At 44.1% G+C, this 17,445-nt stretch overlaps 1 protein-coding gene across 1 annotated transcript; it reads left to right on the forward strand.

Annotated features, from left to right (window-relative positions):
* Positions 1–3,306: 3,306 nt before the first annotated feature.
* On the forward strand, positions 3,307–16,545 carry LOC142656646 (protein kinase C theta type-like). Its single transcript, XM_075831572.1, has 4 exons — positions 3,307–3,564; positions 15,225–15,475; positions 15,832–15,894; positions 16,062–16,545. Exons 1-4 carry the CDS (start codon positions 3,307–3,309, stop codon positions 16,543–16,545), a joined length of 1,056 nt encoding a protein of 351 aa, XP_075687687.1.
* The last annotated feature ends 900 nt before the right edge of the window (positions 16,546–17,445 follow it).

Below are 17,445 nucleotides of genomic sequence, written 5' to 3' on the forward strand. Positions count from 1 at the left end.
ATTGTACGGGCCTGTAGTTCCCATTGCTTTACCTTATCAAACTCTTTTCTTCCCTTATGTCTCAAAAATCCCCACTTTCTGTTGTTAATGTTGGAATTGCATTTATCTGACAATTTTTACACTTAAGATGGGATGTTTCTCTCAGTGGAATGTAAAGTCATTGTCCCAACACCAGATGAGGGCTATGAGGGAGCCCCCTGTTCCCGCTGCCGCTGATCAATACCTTCACCATTCTCTACATGCAGCGGTGGGTTTTAGTGGAGTCTAGACATTACATTTTGTCTTCTAGATCCCCCTGTGGTCAATAGTCAGGAGACACTGGTCTAGTTTTGCCCTATGGGTCAAGGCACATGGGAATATCAGTGCACAGCAGGTATATAAGAGGGAACACACAGAACTTATGCTGACCAGAAAAAGAGCGCAGGTGAGGACAGCAGCAAGACGACCTTCTTTCCAATGCTTCCGGCAATCTGCCTGTAAAAGAAGCTCCCACTAAGGATGACATTTACCTGACTCCTTATATCCTCAGAACTGCGGTCCTCCCGCCAGGGATGTCTCCTTACACTTACCTGATCATTAAGGGGTAGTTCACACTGAGTATTTTGGTACTGATTTTGACGCGGAAACCTCATCGGAATTAGCACCGAAAAACACCCGCTCGAGGGAAAAATAAGCAACATGCTTTATCCTCGGGAGTTTCCATCTCTGACCTCCCATTGACATCAATGGGAGGCAGAGAAAGCGGTTTTCGCGAAAAAATTCCTGAAGCAATTTTAAAGCAGATTTTTCTACCTGCAAAATACTCAGCGTGAACAGGGCCTTAAGGTGTATTCCCGTCTTAAACATTTTAACATAATCACAGGGTGTGCCACCAATGCCTTACAAGTGCAGGTATCACTTCTAGGAACCTCACCTATTGGATAAACAGGAATCCAGTGACCCCTGTCTGCTTATTCATGGACGCTACAGACTACATAAAGTTCAATATAGAGTCGCTATCCATTAAAGTCTATGGAAGTTATGGAAAGAACTACTTGCTTCCCCCTTACTGGATGGCTGAGGGTCCCAGAGGTGGGATTGACACCTATCAGGCATTTATGCTACACACTGTGGATATGCCATATATGTTTAAGATGGGAATATCCCTTTAAGTGATGTTATCATTTCCACTTTTTGATGATAAATACAGAGCGCAGTTGCAGTGTGGTTGTTTGATTTGTTTTGTTGTCATAGGAGACTATTGAAGATGTAGGGAGAGGAATCCTATACAGATGGTAGTATGGATGGTTGTGTGTAGGTGTTACGGCCAGGGCCGCTATTACAATTTTCTGGGCCCCATTCAGTGAAATGGTTATTACCCCTCTCACCCCGATACTCTATATATCTAGGAGAGCACGCTTGGTTCACATTATCATTGTGCTTAACCCGTTAGTGATCGGCCCATCGTGTTTCTACGTCGGTCACTAACGGGCCTTATTCCGATGCCATAGACTTTTTACGTCGCGGCATCGGAATAAGTAAACAGAGCAGGGAGCTGTCAAATCTCCCTGCTCTCAGCTGCTAGAGGCAGCTGAGGGCTGGGAGCGTCCCTGCTCTGCCGGGTGAGATCGCTATTAGTATCGATCTCACCCGTTTAACCCCTCAGATGCGGTGCTCAATAGCGAGCACCGCATCTGAGTTGTTTTGGAGAGAGGGAGGGAGCTCCCGCTCTCTCCCACCGACACCCGGCGATACGATCGCCGAGTGTCTGTGTCTTCTATGGCAGCCGGGGGCCTAATAAAGGCCCCCAGCTCTGCCTCTAGTGTATGCCTGCTAGGTCATGCCTCTGGCATGACCTAGCAGATGCCTGTCCGTTTTAAACGGACAGGCATAATACACTGCAATACAAAAGTATTGCAGTGTATTACAATAGCGATCGCAGAATCGCATATTATAGTCCCCTAGTGGGACTAGTAAAAAAGTTAAAAAAAAAGTTTAATAAAGTTAATTAAAAAAAATGTGAAAAAAAAATGAAAAATACAGCTTTTCCCCTTACAAACTGCTTTAGTATTAAAAAAACAAAATAAAGTTAAAAATGTACACATATTTGGTATTGCCGCGTCCGTAACGACCCCGACTATAAATCTATAACATTATTTAACCCGCACGGTGAACGCCGTAAAAAATTAAATAAAAAAAGATGGAAAAATTGCTGTTTTCTGTGAATCCTGACTTTAAAACAATGTGATTCAAAAGTGATCAAAAAGTCGCATCTACTCAAAAATGGTACCAATAAAAACTACAAGTCGTCCTGCAAAAAAAAAGCCCTCATACAGCTGCATCGGCGAAAAAAATAAAAACGTTACGCCTCTTCAAATACGGAGACACAAAAACAAATACTTTTTAAAAAAAAGGGTTTTTACTGTGTAAAAGTAGTAAAACATGCAAAAACTATACAAATTTGGTATCGTTGCAATCGTAACAACCCGCTGAATAAAGTTATTGTGTTATTTATACCACACGGTAAACGGCGTAGATTTAGGACGCAAAAAAGAGAGGCGAAATTTCAGATTTTTTTCTATTTCCCCCCCAAAAAAAGTTAATAAAAGTTAATCAATAAATAATATGTACCTCAAAATGGTGCTATTATAAAATACAACTTGTCCCGGAAAAAACAAGACCTTATACAGCGATGTCGACGCAAAAATAAAAGAGTTATAGCTCTTGGAACGCGACGATTGAAAAACGTAAAAAATAGCTTGTCATTAAGGTCTAAAATAGGCTGGTCATTAAGGGGTTAAGGGGCATTTTTGCCAGTATAAACAGTGAAAACTAGATAGTGCCCCCATTAGGAATACAAGAGTTACTTCTGTTAGGAGAGGGATGAGCGGTGTCTATACAGCGAATCTTATCTCAGTATAATCGGTGCATTCTGCTATCTGCACATATCGATTATACATTTACAGAGACGTAAGTAGTAAAAACCCATGAACATGTATTATACAACTATTATTTACAGTTTCTGATGAGCTATGGGCACCACTGCCAGCCCTAATATACCAGACTCTTTATTTGCCCCCATTCCCATCTACTAATTATACAGAACTTGAAGAACCCGCCATGAAATTCCCTCTCATTCCCCTGGACACTAGACTGTCACCCTTGTTGCCCACATCAGATATGGCAGATCAGTGCCAGGCAGGTGCCACCTGAGGATTCCATGACCTCTGACATCATGTGACCTGCACACGACCAACTGACGTTTACTTTCAACTGTCGACGGCAGCGATTAGACGGAGATCTACAGTTTGGAAGAGATTTGCTTAAATGGCGTCCACTGGACACAGCGAGAAGAAGAAGAGAGGAGACGAGAAGAGGAAGAGGGAAGAGGAGAGCGTTGCAGGATGTAAGAAGAGCAGTAAGAAGAGGAGAGGAGACCAGGACAGAGGAGACCACAGAGGATTGGAGGATGAGGAGCCAAGTTCTGGGAGCAGCCAAGACTCTGGAACATCCAGCCCCTATGCCAGGCTTAACATCAGCCGCTTCACCATCCACCAGGTCCTGGGTAGGGGCAGCTTTGGCAAAGTGAGTATTACAACTCCTTATTTAATTTTAAAGGAACAGTAAACCTATTTTTTGTTTTATCTGCATCTATTGTTTTCTGTTATCAGCCATTTAACCCCATAGTGACTAAGACTGTTTTGGCCTAAGGACCAGACCATTTTTTTCAAATCTGACATGTATCACTTGAAGTGGTAATAACTTTGAAATGCTTTTATTTGTTCAAGCGATTCTGAAATTGTTTTCTCATGACAAATTGGACTTTAACCAGTTCAGGACTGCGCTATTTTGAGCCTTCAGGACCAGACACCGTTTAACCCTTTTTAGCACGTGTTAGGCTATGACTTTTTTATTTGTTGGGCTAACAAAGTGATTTTTGAGATGTTTATTCCGTAGACAATGCAGGTTTCTTTTTTATAATTTTTATATACATCCTTTTTGCTATTTTTGAATTTTTATTCTTAAAGTTTGAAAATAATAGTAAAACAATAAGCTTTTTTACATTTCAGCTATTTTTTTTTGGTAATAACATAACATTTTACCCTAAAATAGACCTTTTATTTGTGATCGTCATTGTCTACTGTAAATTTTAATATATTACATGTTTATATTAGGGTAATTGGGTCCGCCCTAGCGTTACAACAATGATTGGCGGGGGGAACGTTTTTTTTGGGGGGTTGGTATTTTATGTGCATTTATTATTAATTTTTTTTGCACTTTACTTAACTTTTATTTTTTTATTACTATGGTCTGTCCCTCAAAGGTCAAAAAAGACCTTTGGGGAACTTTATATATATTTTTTCTTTCTTTTACACCATGCTTTTCCACTGGAGCTGCACAGTAGCCCCAGTTACAGAGGAAATCAGCCCTCTCATAGTGACGATTGTCACTAATAGGGCTGTGCTGGTTCTAGTTAGACCGAGCAGCAGTCTGCCACTAACAGCACCCGGCGATCATGTGACCAGTCACATGAACACCGGGAGCAATAGAGACAGCGGCGCGGCCGCTGCCTCTATTCCTATACACAGCGTTCATTGAGCGCTGTCTACAAGTGATCAGAGAAGACAGAAGCAGCGAAAGCTGCTTCTATCCTCTCCTCAGTGTCCCCGACAGTCACTGACAGCCGGAGACCCGAAATTCAGCTGCCCGATCGCTCGGGCAGCAAGTTAAAACCCGAGCCGTAAAAAGTCTATGGCGCGAGTTTTAAGGACCCGTACCTGACCGCTGGCCGTAAAAACACACCCAGCGTCGGGAACCAGTTAAGATAGTGGTGAAATTTGGTTGACACATTCAGTGTTTATTTATCAAAAACACCAAGATTTTGACCCTACAGGTATTTTGCTGAATTTAGTGTAATTAGGCTGTGAAAATGAAAATCTACGTTTTTTTCTAATAAAATGTTGTTTTAGCTCAGATTTTTTCAGTTTTACAATAGATAAAGGAGAAAAAGAAACACAAAATTTGTAAAGCAAACTCTTCTGAGTACGGCAATACCCCATATGTGGTAATAAACTGCTGTTTGGACCCACGGCAGGGCTCAGGAGGGAAGGAGTGCCATTTGGCTTTTGGAGCTCAAATTTTGCTTGATTGTTTTTCAGGTGCCATGTTTCATTTGCAAAGCCTATGAGAGGCCAAAACAATGGAAACCCCCAAAAGTGACCCCATTTGGGAAACTACACGCCTCAAGGAATCTATCTTGGAGTATAGTGAGCATTTAGACACCACAGGTCTTTTGCAGAATTTATTGGAATTGGGCCGTGAAAATGAAAATCTAGATTTTGTTCCACTAAATTGTAGAATGTCTTTATTTTTGCAAGGGATAATGGAGAAAAAGCAACCCAACATTTGAAAAGCAATTTCTCCCGATTACGGCAATACCCCACATGTGGTCATAAACTGCTGTTTGGATACACGGCAGGGCTCAGAATGGCAGGAGCGCTATTTGGCATGCAGATTTTACTGTATTGGTTTTTGGCCACCATGTCACATATGCAAAACCCCTGAGGTACCAGAGTACAGTGGAAGCCCCAAGAAGTGACCCCATTTTGGAAACTGCACCCCTCAAGGCATTTATCATTTGCCTGGACAAGACAGGGCTCAGAAGGGAAGAGCACCATGCGCATTTGAGGTCTATTTTGGTGATTTTCACAGCATTGGCCAACACTTGCAGGGCCCTGAAATCAAATAGTAAAACAAACCCCCAAGTAGTGACCCCCCCCCATATTGGAAACTACACCCCTTATGGCATTTTAAGGTATGTAGTGAGCATTTTGACCCCACAGGTGATTCTACATTAGAAATTAGTGCCCAGCGGATGGTCCAAAGTGAAAATTGCAATTTTCCACTGATATGCCAATTTAGTGCACAATATGTTGTGCCCAGTTTGTGCCACTGAAGACAAATATCTCATAAACTGTTAAGCCAGTTCTCCCGGGTATGACAATACCATATATGTGGACGTAAACTGCTGTTTGGGCACGCTGTACGGTTTAGAAGGGAAGGAGCGCCATTTGGCTCTCGGAGCACAGATTTTGCTTGGCAGTTGTTCTGTTTGGGGTTTTACTGGTATTTCAGTGTATAATGTGGGGGCATATGTAAGCTGTGCGGTGTACATCAGGGCATAATAACAGGCTATAATAATGGGGTAAATAAACAATTCATAGATGTGTGGCCGGTGTCGCACTGATAAATGGCGCCCAATCTTATCCGCTTTTGGAACAATGCATATTTTTCATCGCCATTTTCTGAGAGACGGAACTTTTTTATTTTTTCACCACCAGAGCTGTGTGAGGGCTTATTTATTGCGGGACAATATGTAGTTTTCATTAGGACCATTTTGGGGTACACATTTTTTTTAATCACTTTTTATTCCATTTTTTTGGCAAGCAATGTGACCAAAAACCAGCAATTCTGATAATGTTTTTTTGTTTGTTTTTTTACAGTGTTTACCGTGCGCTATAAATGACATTTTACTTTATTCTGCGGGTGGATATATTTAGGGCATGCCCACACGTGGCGAATTTCCTCCGCAACTGTCCGCATCAATGCCGCACAGAATCTGCGTTGCAGATTCTGCGGCGGATCTGCCCAAAATGTGCAGTAAATTGATGCGGACTAGCTGCTACGGACTGCGGGAAAAGTGCTTCCCTTCTCTCTATCAGTGCAGGATAGAGAGAAGGGCCAGCACTTTCCCTAGTGAAAGTAAACAAATTTCATACTTACCGGCCGTTGTCTTGGTGACGCGTCCCTCTTTCGGCATCCAGCCCGACCTCCCTGGATGACGCGGCAGTCAATGTGACCGCTGCAGCCTGTGATTGGCTGCAGCCGTCACTTAGACTGAAACGTCATCCTGGGAAGCCGGACTGGAGACAGAAGCAGGGAGTTCTCGGTAAGTATGAACTTCTATTTTTTTGACAGGTTGCTGTATATTGGGATCGGTAGTCACTGTCCAGGGTGCAGAAACAGTTACTGCCGATCGCTTAACTCTTTCAGCACCCTGGACAGTGACTATTTACTGACGTCTCCTAGCAACGCTCCCGTAATTACGGGAGCCCCATTGACTTCCTCAGTCTGGCTGTAGACCTAGAAATACATAGGTCCAGCCAGAATGAAGAAATGTCATGTCAAAAAAGCAAGACGCATCCGCAGCACACATAACATGTGCATGACAGCTGCGGACTTCATTGCGGAATTTAGAATCTCCATTGAAGTCAATGGAGAAATTCCGCCATGAGTCCGCAACTAGTACGCCACAACTCCGCAACAGCCCTAGCATGCTGCGAACACCAAATTCCGCTCCGCAGCCTATGCTCCGCAGCGGAATTTTACGCATCGTCTAAACGAACACTGCTAAATAAAAGTGGAAGTCAATGGACAAACGGCTCCGCTGCGGATTAACGCTGCGGAGTGTCCGCTGCGGAATTCAAGAGGAATTCCGCCATGTGTGGCTTTGCCCTTACGGTGATACCATATGTATATAGTTTTTTTATGTTTTGCAGCGTTTGCACAAAAAAAATCCCTTTTTTGAAAATAATTTATTTTTTGTTTCACCATATTCTGAGAGCCATAACTTTTTTATTTTTGCATTGACAAGGCTGTGTAATGGCTTGTTTTTTTGCCGGACGGGTTGTAGTTTTTATTGGTACCATTTTGGGGTAAATGCAATTTTGATCACTTTTATTCTATACTTTAGAAGGGCTTTAACCAAAAAAATAGTGATTCTGGCGTTGTTTTTTATTTATTTTTTTTGCGGTGTTCACCGTGCGGGAAAAATAACATTATGGTTTTATAGTTTGGGTTGTTACGAACGCGGTGATACCAAATATGTGTACTTTCTTAACGGTTTCATTTTTTTTCCTATAATAAAGTACTTTATTCCACTAGGGGACTTGAAGACCTGCACCTCTCATCTTTATTCTAATACATTGCACTACCCTTCTAATGCAATGCATTAGAGCTGTCAGCTATTCACTGACAGCAAGCCTATTAGGAATCGGAATCCGTGCAACCACATCGCAGCGATGTCAATCTCCTGCAAACCACTAAGATGCCGCGATCGCTTTTGATCGCGGCATCTAAGGGGTTAATGGCAGGGTACGGAGGTAGCTCCGTTCCCGGCCGTTACAGCAGTATGGCAGCTGTAATATACAGCTGACACCGTTCGACTCATGGTGCAGGCTCAGCTTCAGAGCCCGCGGCCATCTTTTATCTGCGGCCAGAAGCTTTTTAAGCCCCGCCTACGAGCGGGGCCTAACAGGCCCGCCGTACTTGACAGACAAAGTGCCATTGTTAGGCTTCCTGTTGCTAACAGCCGATCGGCTAGTGTGGCTACCCGGCTCTTTTAGCCCGGTAACCATGCTGCAATACTGTGATTGGTCAGTCACTACTGACTGACAAATCACAGTGATCGCTGGTGGCACCGCGCTGCGATTGTTCCCCTGACGAGTGACTGTGACTATCGGCTGTCTGTGACTCCCGATGTCACTGTTCTGTCACCTTGTCTTTTGACATGGTGACAGAATAGCACCATGACGTAACTGTACTTCATGGTGCCTTAATGCAGGGCAAACTATGACGTAAAGTTGCGTTAAAGGGTTAATATTGTGCAGATGGTGATTGTATGTTCTTCTATGGAATTCATAATCAGACATCCAGAAAATGTCCTGCCCAGTGACCACTGCTTTATGTCATATATCTCATCTGTTCCTCTTATCATCACATTTAGGTCTAGTGCTGCTATAAAGGGGTATTCCGATTCATTGCTGATCTCAAAGTTCACAGCTGTGGGGGAGGGGGCATTATTTATTTCCATGTCCTGGCCCATTTAAGCTGCTATAAGGAAACAATACATACAGTGACCTCTATGTCCACATTACACATTACAGTATCTGTATGGATCCCAACCCAACCAAGTCAAAGACCTATCTAGTGCCTGTCCTTAAGACCTCTCCATAAAGCATCAAACAGCAGACACTGTATTATGCCGGGAGCTCAGCTTTATTCAGCTGTAGGGTCCTGGGTAGAGATGAGCGAACTTATCAAAAGTTCGGTTCGGCTAGTTCGCCGAATTTCACAAAAAAGTTCGGTTCGGACCGAACTAGTTCTGACCGAACCTGTCACTTACGTGCGCCGAGCATGGTACTGTCCGGGGTGCTGATAGAGTTAATGGGCTGCACTAACTCTTTCAGCAACCTTCACAGTACATGCTCGGCGCGCGGAAAATACAATTTTAATAAATGTAATAAAAAAATAAAAATTATACGTTCGTACTTACTTTCCTCCTGTCCGGCCTCCAGCGATGACGTTTCATCCCTTTCGCCGCTGCAGCCAATCACAGTGGCGGTCACGCACGCCAGGATGACGCTTCATCCCACGTGACCGCCTCTGCAGCCAATCACAGGCTGCAGCGGCGACATGGATGAAACGTCATCGCTGGAGGCCGGACAGGAGGAAAGTAAGTATGAACGTATTATTATTTTTTTGGGTATGTATGTATGTTGGCATGTATGTATGTTGTCATGTATGTATATCTGTGCATGTATGTTGGCATGTATGTATATATGTGCATGTTTGTATGTATATTTGCATGTATGTATGTATGTTTGCATGTTTGCATGTATGTATTTTTGCATGTATGTTGTCATGTATGTATGTATGTATGTATGTTGTCATGTATGTATATATGTGCATGTGTGTATGTATATTTGTATGTATGTTTGCATGAATGTATGTATGTTTGCATGTATGTGTGTTTGCATGAATGTATGTTTGCATGTATGTATGTATGCATGTTTGTATGTATATTTGCATGTGTGTGTATATATATATATATATATATGTATGTATGTATGTTGTCATGTATGTATATATGTGCATGTATGTTGGCATGTATGTATATATGTGCATGTGTGTATTTATGTATATTTGCATGTATATATTTGCATGTATGTATGTTGTCATGTATGTATGTATGTATATATGTGCATGTATGTTTGCATGTATGTTGGCATGTATGTATACATGTGCATGTGTGTATGTATGTTTGCATGTATGTATGTATGTTGTCATGTATGTTTGTATGTATGTTGTCATGTATGTATGTATGTATATATGTGCATGTATGTATGTTTGCATGTTTTTATTTTTGCATGTATGTTTATATATATATGTGCATGTATGTAATTATGTTTGCATGTATTTATGTTTGCATGTATATTTGTGCATGCTTGTATATATGTATGTATGTATCTTTGCATGTTTGTTTGTATGTATGTATGTTTTCATGTGTGTGTGTGTATGCATGTATGTATGATAGTTTGCATGTATATGTGTGTGTGTGTTTGCATGTATGTATATTTGCATGTATATATGTCAATGCTTGTATGTATGTTTGTATATATGTATGTATGGCTATGTATGATACTGTCTGCTGGCGCCCTGTATCTAAGTCAACTTCGCGGCAGGCTTCTATACATGGTATAACAGTCAGTATCACACATTAAACTGAATCTAAGCCTACGACATGTTTTATTTAATTTTTTTTTTTCACAGGTTTTGTGTTTGGACTACGTCGGTTTCGAGGACTACTTAGATGACGTGTTTTTTTTCTACAATAAAATGGTTAATGAGGGTTGTGTTGGGGGTGCTTTATTTCAATAAAATATTTTATCTATATCTTTGTCTTTTTCTTTTCAAATTTTATTACTACCACTTTAGTAATGGCCACTGTCTGAGTGACAACATCCATTACTAAGGCGAGGCTTAGTGTTAGCCGGTGCAGAGGCTAACACTAACCACCATTATTACCCCGGTACCCACCACCACCAGGGGTGCCGGGAAGAGCCAGGTATTATCCAGTACCCGACCATCTGTTGTGATGGTCGGGCTCTGGGGCGGCCGCAGGCTGGTATTATGAGGCTGGGAAGGGCCAAAAACAGTGGACCTTCCCACCCTTGTAATGCTAGGCTGCTGCTGCTGTGTTGTATCTGGCTGGTTATAAAAGTGGGGGGGACCCCACGTCATTTTTTTAAATTATTTGTTTACATATTTTTTTTTTAAAAGACATGGGGTTCCACCCAATTTATCATAACCAGCCACATACAACACAGTGTTATTAGCCTGGGAATGGACAAAACCAGTGGCCCTTCCCACCAATGTAATGCCAGACTGCTGCGGCCTTGTATATGGCTGGTTATTAAAAATGTGGGGGACCCGTCTATTGCTAAATTTGTTAAATTCAAAAAAAAAACGACGTGGGGGTCCCCCCCATTTTTATAACCAGCCCGATACAACACAGCAGCAGCAGCCTAGCATTACAAGGGTGGGAAGGTCCACTGTTTTTGGCCCTTCCCAGCCTCATAATACCAGCCTACGGCCGCCCCAGTACCCGACCATCACAACAGATGGTCGGGTACTGGATCGTACCAAGCTCTTCCCGGCACCCCTGGTGGTGGTGGGTACCGGGGTAATAATGGGTGGTTAGTGCTAGCCTCTGCACCGGCTAACACTAAGTACCGCCTTAATAATGGACGCTGTCAATCAGCCAACTGCCATTATCTAGGCACTAATAAAGTTTAAAAAAAAACACAAAGACAATTCTTTTTTATTGAAATAAGAAATCCCCAACAAAACCCTCGTTAACCATTTTATTAAAATTTGAAAAAACGTAGATCTACGCAGTAGTCCAACGAATCGAAGACGTAGTCCAATTGGTACATCAAAATCTGCAACAACATAAAAAAAAACAGTTATCAATGTGAACAATACCAATACTTCTACTCACCTACACACATATATACACGCACACACAAACAAACAACCATACACAAACACACACATATATACACAAACACAACAAGATATACAAACACACACACACACATAAACAGACAAACACACACACACATATACACGAACTTACACATATACAAACAAAAACACACATATCCAAACACACACACACAGTTATACACACACATACACATATACACAAACACATATACAAACAAAAACACACATACCCAAACACACATATACACAAACACATATACACAAACACACCCATATATACACACACCCATATACACACATATACACAAACACACACATATATATAAAAACACACACAAACATCTACACACAAACATATACACAAATACACCCATATATACACAAACATATACACAAACGCATATACACAAACACACCCATATATACACACACACACATATACACAAACACACCCATATATACACACACACATATACACAAACACACATATAAAAACAAAAACAGACAAAGTCACATACCCAAACACACATATATACACATACACAAACACGGTTTCTTTTAAATGCTGCTGGGGAACACGCTCGATCCACTATATAAGGCTGCGCTACAGTGCAGCATTTAAAAGAAACAGGATTCTGACCTGTCCATAGAGTTTAAGGCAGCACAGAGTATTTCAGGAGATGAGCATGCAGATTCAGTGCTGCTGTGAACTCTGCTCTTACCATTACGTAGCTCTCAGTCTGTTACCTCTCCTCCACTCCTGTCCTCCAGAACACCTTCACATGATTGGCAAGTCACCACGTAATGGTAAGAGCAGAGTTCACAGCAGCACAGAGTATTTCAGGAGATGAGCGTGCAGATCTTGTGCGGGGTGGTGACTTGCCAATCATGTGAAGGTGTTATTGAGGACAGGAGTGGAGGAGAGGTAACAGACTGAGCTACGTAATGGTAAGAGCAGAGTTCACAGCAGCACTGAATCTGCAAGCTCCTCTCCTGAAATACTCTGTGCTGCTGTGAACTCTGTTCTTACCATTACGTAGCTCAGTCTGTTACATCTCCTCCACTCCTGTCCTCTATAACACGTTCACATGATTGGCAAGTCACCACCACGCACAAGATCCGCATGCTCATCTCCTGAAATACTCTGTGCTGCTGTGAACTCTGCTCTTACCATTACGTGGTGACTTGCCAATCATGTGAAGGTGTTCTTGAGGACAGGAGTGGAGGAGAGGTAACAGACTGAGAGCTACGTAATGGTAAGAGCAGAGTTCACAGCAGCACTGAATCTGCACACTCATCTCCTGAAATACTCTGTGCTGCCTTAAACTCTGTGGACAGGTCAGGATCCTGTTTCTTTTAAATGCTGCACTGTAGCGTAGCCTTATATAGTGAATCGAGCGGGTTCCCTAGCAGCATTTAAAATAAACAGGATCCTGACCTGTCCACAGAGTATTTCAGGAGATGAGCACGGGCAGCCGTTCGTTTTTCCGAGCCGTGCTCCCATTATGCACACGACCGTAAAAACACCCGTTATTGCGGGTCGGAATTACGACCCGCAATAACGGGCTCATAGACTTCTGTAACCCACGGGTACCTTTCCGTTTTCTCACGGGAAGGTGCCCGTGCCGTTAAAAAAATAGAACATGTTCTATTTTTCTATTTTACGGGCCGTGCTGCTATAATTATAATGACAGGACGGTTCGCAAAAGCGGCCGGCTGCCCGTGGCCGGCCGGCCGTGCTCGTAGTTACGAGTCGTAATTACGAGCACGGCCCGTAAAATAAAAAAATAGAACATGTTCTATCTTTTTAACGGCACGGGCACCTTCCCGTGAGAAAACGGGAAGGTACCCGTGGCTAATAGAAGTTTATGGGCCCGCTATTTCGGGTCGTAATTACGACCCGTGATAACGGGTGTTTTTATGGTCGTGTGCATGAGGCCCCGTAATGACGGGTGGCTACATGTGTGCACCCGTCATTACGGCAGCGTTGCTAGGCGACGTCAGTAAGGGTATGTGCACACACACTAATTACGTCCGTAACTGACGGACGTATTTCGGCCGCAAGTACCGGACCAAACACACTGCAGGGAGCCGGGCTCCTAGCATCATACTTATGTACGATGCTAGGAGTCCCTGCCTCTCCGTGGAACTACTGTCCCGTGCTGAAAACATGATTACAGTACGGGACAGTTGTCCTGCAGAGAGGCAGGGACTCCTAGCATCGTACATAACTATGATGCTAGGAGCCCGGCTCCCTGCACTGTGTTCGGTCCGGTACTTGCGGCCGAAATACGTCCGTCAATTACGGACGTAATTAGTGTGTGTGCACATACCCTAAGGGTATGTTCACACGGCGGGGGTCCGTAACGGCTGAAATTACGGGGATGTTTCAGCCTGAAAACATCCCCGTAATTTCAGCCGTAACGGCATGTGCAGGCGCTTGAACGCCGCGTCAAATACGGCCGTAATTAGCGCTGCTATTCATTGGAGTCAATGAATAGCGGCTCCAATTACGGCCAAAGAAGTGACAGGTCACTTCTTCTACGCGGGCGTCTATTTACGCGCCGTCATTTGACAGCGGCGCGTAAATATACGCCTCGTGTGAACAGACAAACGTCTGCCCATTGCTTTCAATGGGCAGATGTTTGTCAGCGCTATTGAGGCGCTATTTTCAGACGTAATTCGGGGCAAAAACGCCCGAATTACGTCCGTAAATAGGCCGTGTGAACATACCCTAAATAGTCACTGTTCAGGGTGCTGAAAGAGTTAACTGATCGGCAGTAACTGTTTCAGCACCCTGGACAGTGACTACCGATCACAGTACCTGTAAAAAAAAGACGTTCATACTTACCGGGAACTCCCTGCTTCCTCCAGTCCGGTCTCCTGGCCGTTGCCTTGGTGACGCGTCCCTCTCGACATCCCTTGATGACGATGCAGCCCATGTGAGCGCTGCAGCCAATCACAGGCTGCCGCGGCCTCTGCAGCCAATCACAGGCTGCAGAGGCCTCTGCAGCCAATCACAGGCTGCCGCGTCAGAAAAGGTCGGACTGGAGGAAGAAGAGGGACTCGTCAACAAGACAACGACCGGGTACGTATGAAATGCTTTTTATTTTATTTTTAATCAGCAGCCTCTTTTCTCTATCAGTGATTGATAGAGACAAGTGGCTGCCGATTTGTATAATGTTTTTGACCGGGTTCGGTCAAAACGGGTTCGGCCGAACCCGGTGAAGTTCGGATTCGCTGCGAACCGAACTTTTCCCGATGTTCGGACCGAAACCGGGTTCGGTTGTCCCGGTTCGCTCATCTCTAGTCCTGGGTATTACCCGAATGACGACCCCTCAGTCCACCCCTGTTCCTTCTTCTTCTCATGAGGATTGTCCACTTGTTTTCCTCAGGTGGTGCTGGCATCAGTCCCCGGCCGAAACACCTATATGGCCGTAAAGATGATCACCAAACGGGACAATACAGAAGTAATCATGAGAGAGCGGCGGATACTCCTGGCGGCCCGAGACTGCCCATTTCTATGCCACCTCTATGCCGCACAACAGTCTCGGGAGAGCGCATGCTTTATCACGGAGTATCTGTCCGGTGGCAGCCTGGAGGCTTCGATCAGGATGTGCGGCTGCTTGGACACCGGCAGCGTAAGGTTAGTAAATAACTAATCAGGAGTCTAAGAGAAATATATCAAAAAGACAACAGAGGAGGTGGGATAACAGTTATGGTCAGGGGTGTAGTCAGGGGAGAGCTGGTGGCCACAACCCACTCAGCCTTGGCTAAGGGATTTAGATAAAGGGCTAGGACAGAAAACTGAATCTCTTTCTCGGGTGAGGAAAACATAGCTAGGAGGTCAGATGAAGGACAATGCAGAGAATAGATAGAATACAGGCTGCCATAAACAGCACCTCTGCTCTGCCACAGACCCCACAGAATCACACATAACATTAGGGAATTGATGAATGAATTTTTGATGACATTGAGACTACAATCTGTTTTTCCCATCAGATTCTACACAGCAGAGATTGTGTGTGGCCTCCAGTTCCTCCATGGACACAACATCGTCCACCGGTAAGCAGAACTTTCCTCTTTTTTTTGCCTTCTTTACATGCTGGAAATAATGCACCCAGCTTTCCTAGGGTCCTGAATGGCTATTCTGTTTAGTCTTGCAGTGACCCATCACCCTCCTCCTGTATCACTGGGCAGATTTCTCATTCTCTTGTCTCATTTCTTTGCAGAGATCTAAAGCCTGATAACATCATGCTGGATGCAGCTGGCCACATCCGAATCATCGACCTGGGGCTCGCCCAAGATGGCGTCACCGCCTCCAATAACATCCGTGGAGTGACGGGAACATTTTATTACATGGCCCCTGAGGTGCTTCTTAGGAAGAGATATGGCCCAGCAGTTGATTGGTGGAGCCTGGGGATTGTGGTGACCAGGATGTCAACAGGACGCTTCCCGTTTAACAACGGCCCAGACCGGCAAACGGCTTACAAAGCCATCACCACCAAAAAGCCCATATTTCCATCTTGGCTTAACACTGACGTAAAACATCTCGTCAAAAAACTGCTGCATAAGAATCCTAAGAAGCGCCTGGGTGTGCGCGGGAACATCAGAGCTCATCCATGCTTTTCCACCATCGGCTGGGAGGAACTGGAGGAGAGGAGAGCACGGCCACCATTCACACCATTTGAGCCAGTTCTTGACCTGCCTAGGTAGAGTCGTGTGTTAACCTTAGACCATACTATCCCCCCACCCCCATTTAGTAAAGACACATGACACCGAGGTTGGATGTGAAATGGCCACAGCAGCCGTTTATTAATTTCACAGTTTTATAAAAACAATTTAAATCCGAAACATTCGGATAACTAGTTAGGAATCCACCAGAGAATTCCTCCTAATAATTCACATGACCCAACATGGGTCAGAATCATAAATAACAATTAAACGTTAACATTAACCCGAGCAGAGGAAGTCCTTGAAGCCCCTTCAGATGTTCCTTTCAAGAACACACCGAATTAGCCATCTGCAAACCACCAATTACCTCCAGCCGTAAACCAGCTCGGAAGCACTGTTCACCTCTGCAGATGGCTCCAACCACTAGAAGTCCACTTCAAGGGGATAACACCCGATGAAGCCCTCAAGTGATATACCGACCACTAGAAGTCCACTTCAAAGGGATAACACCCGATGAAGCCTTCAAGTGATATACCTTCTACCAGAAGACCACTTCAAAGGGATAACACCCGATGAAGTCTTCAACCATGTACCTTTTTTGGGGGACGCATACCCCCGATGCGACCCCCCCACCATTTTGTACTGACTGGCCTCAAGGACTCCCCCCGCCAGCTGCCATGACAACAGAACCTACTCCGGAAAAAAGAAAAACAAGTTAAATAAGCACACAAAATAACACACAACACTCATAGACGGACGTACATAAGACCTAAGGAGTAACAAACCAAGGGTGGGAGGGTGGGAGCTTGCTTACTCTATGTTACTCCTCCCGCTGCTTCCGGCTCAATGCCGAGAAACAGCGGGAAGCGCAGTAACAGCCCCCCCCGTCCCCCTTAACTCCTCCCCGTCCCTCCTTCAGCTCCTTCCAACCCAACTTTCCCT

Source organism: Rhinoderma darwinii, chromosome 6 (assembly GCF_050947455.1).
Source record: "Rhinoderma darwinii isolate aRhiDar2 chromosome 6, aRhiDar2.hap1, whole genome shotgun sequence".
Taxonomy (NCBI): Eukaryota; Metazoa; Chordata; class Amphibia; order Anura; family Rhinodermatidae; genus Rhinoderma; species Rhinoderma darwinii.

What these genes read in the sequence shown, in the direction of transcription:
- LOC142656646 (XM_075831572.1), top strand. Translation starts at nt 3,307, where the DNA reads ATGGCGTCCACTGGACACAGCGAGAAGAAGAAGAGAGGAGACGAGAAG. An exon ending in GTAGGGGCAGCTTTGGCAAA is followed by an intron (nt 3,565 to 15,224) that starts GTGAGTATTACA and finishes TGTTTTCCTCAG; the next exon opens with GTGGTGCTGGCATCAGTCCC. An exon ending in TTGGACACCGGCAGCGTAAG is followed by an intron (nt 15,476 to 15,831) that starts GTTAGTAAATAA and finishes TTTTCCCATCAG; the next exon opens with ATTCTACACAGCAGAGATTG.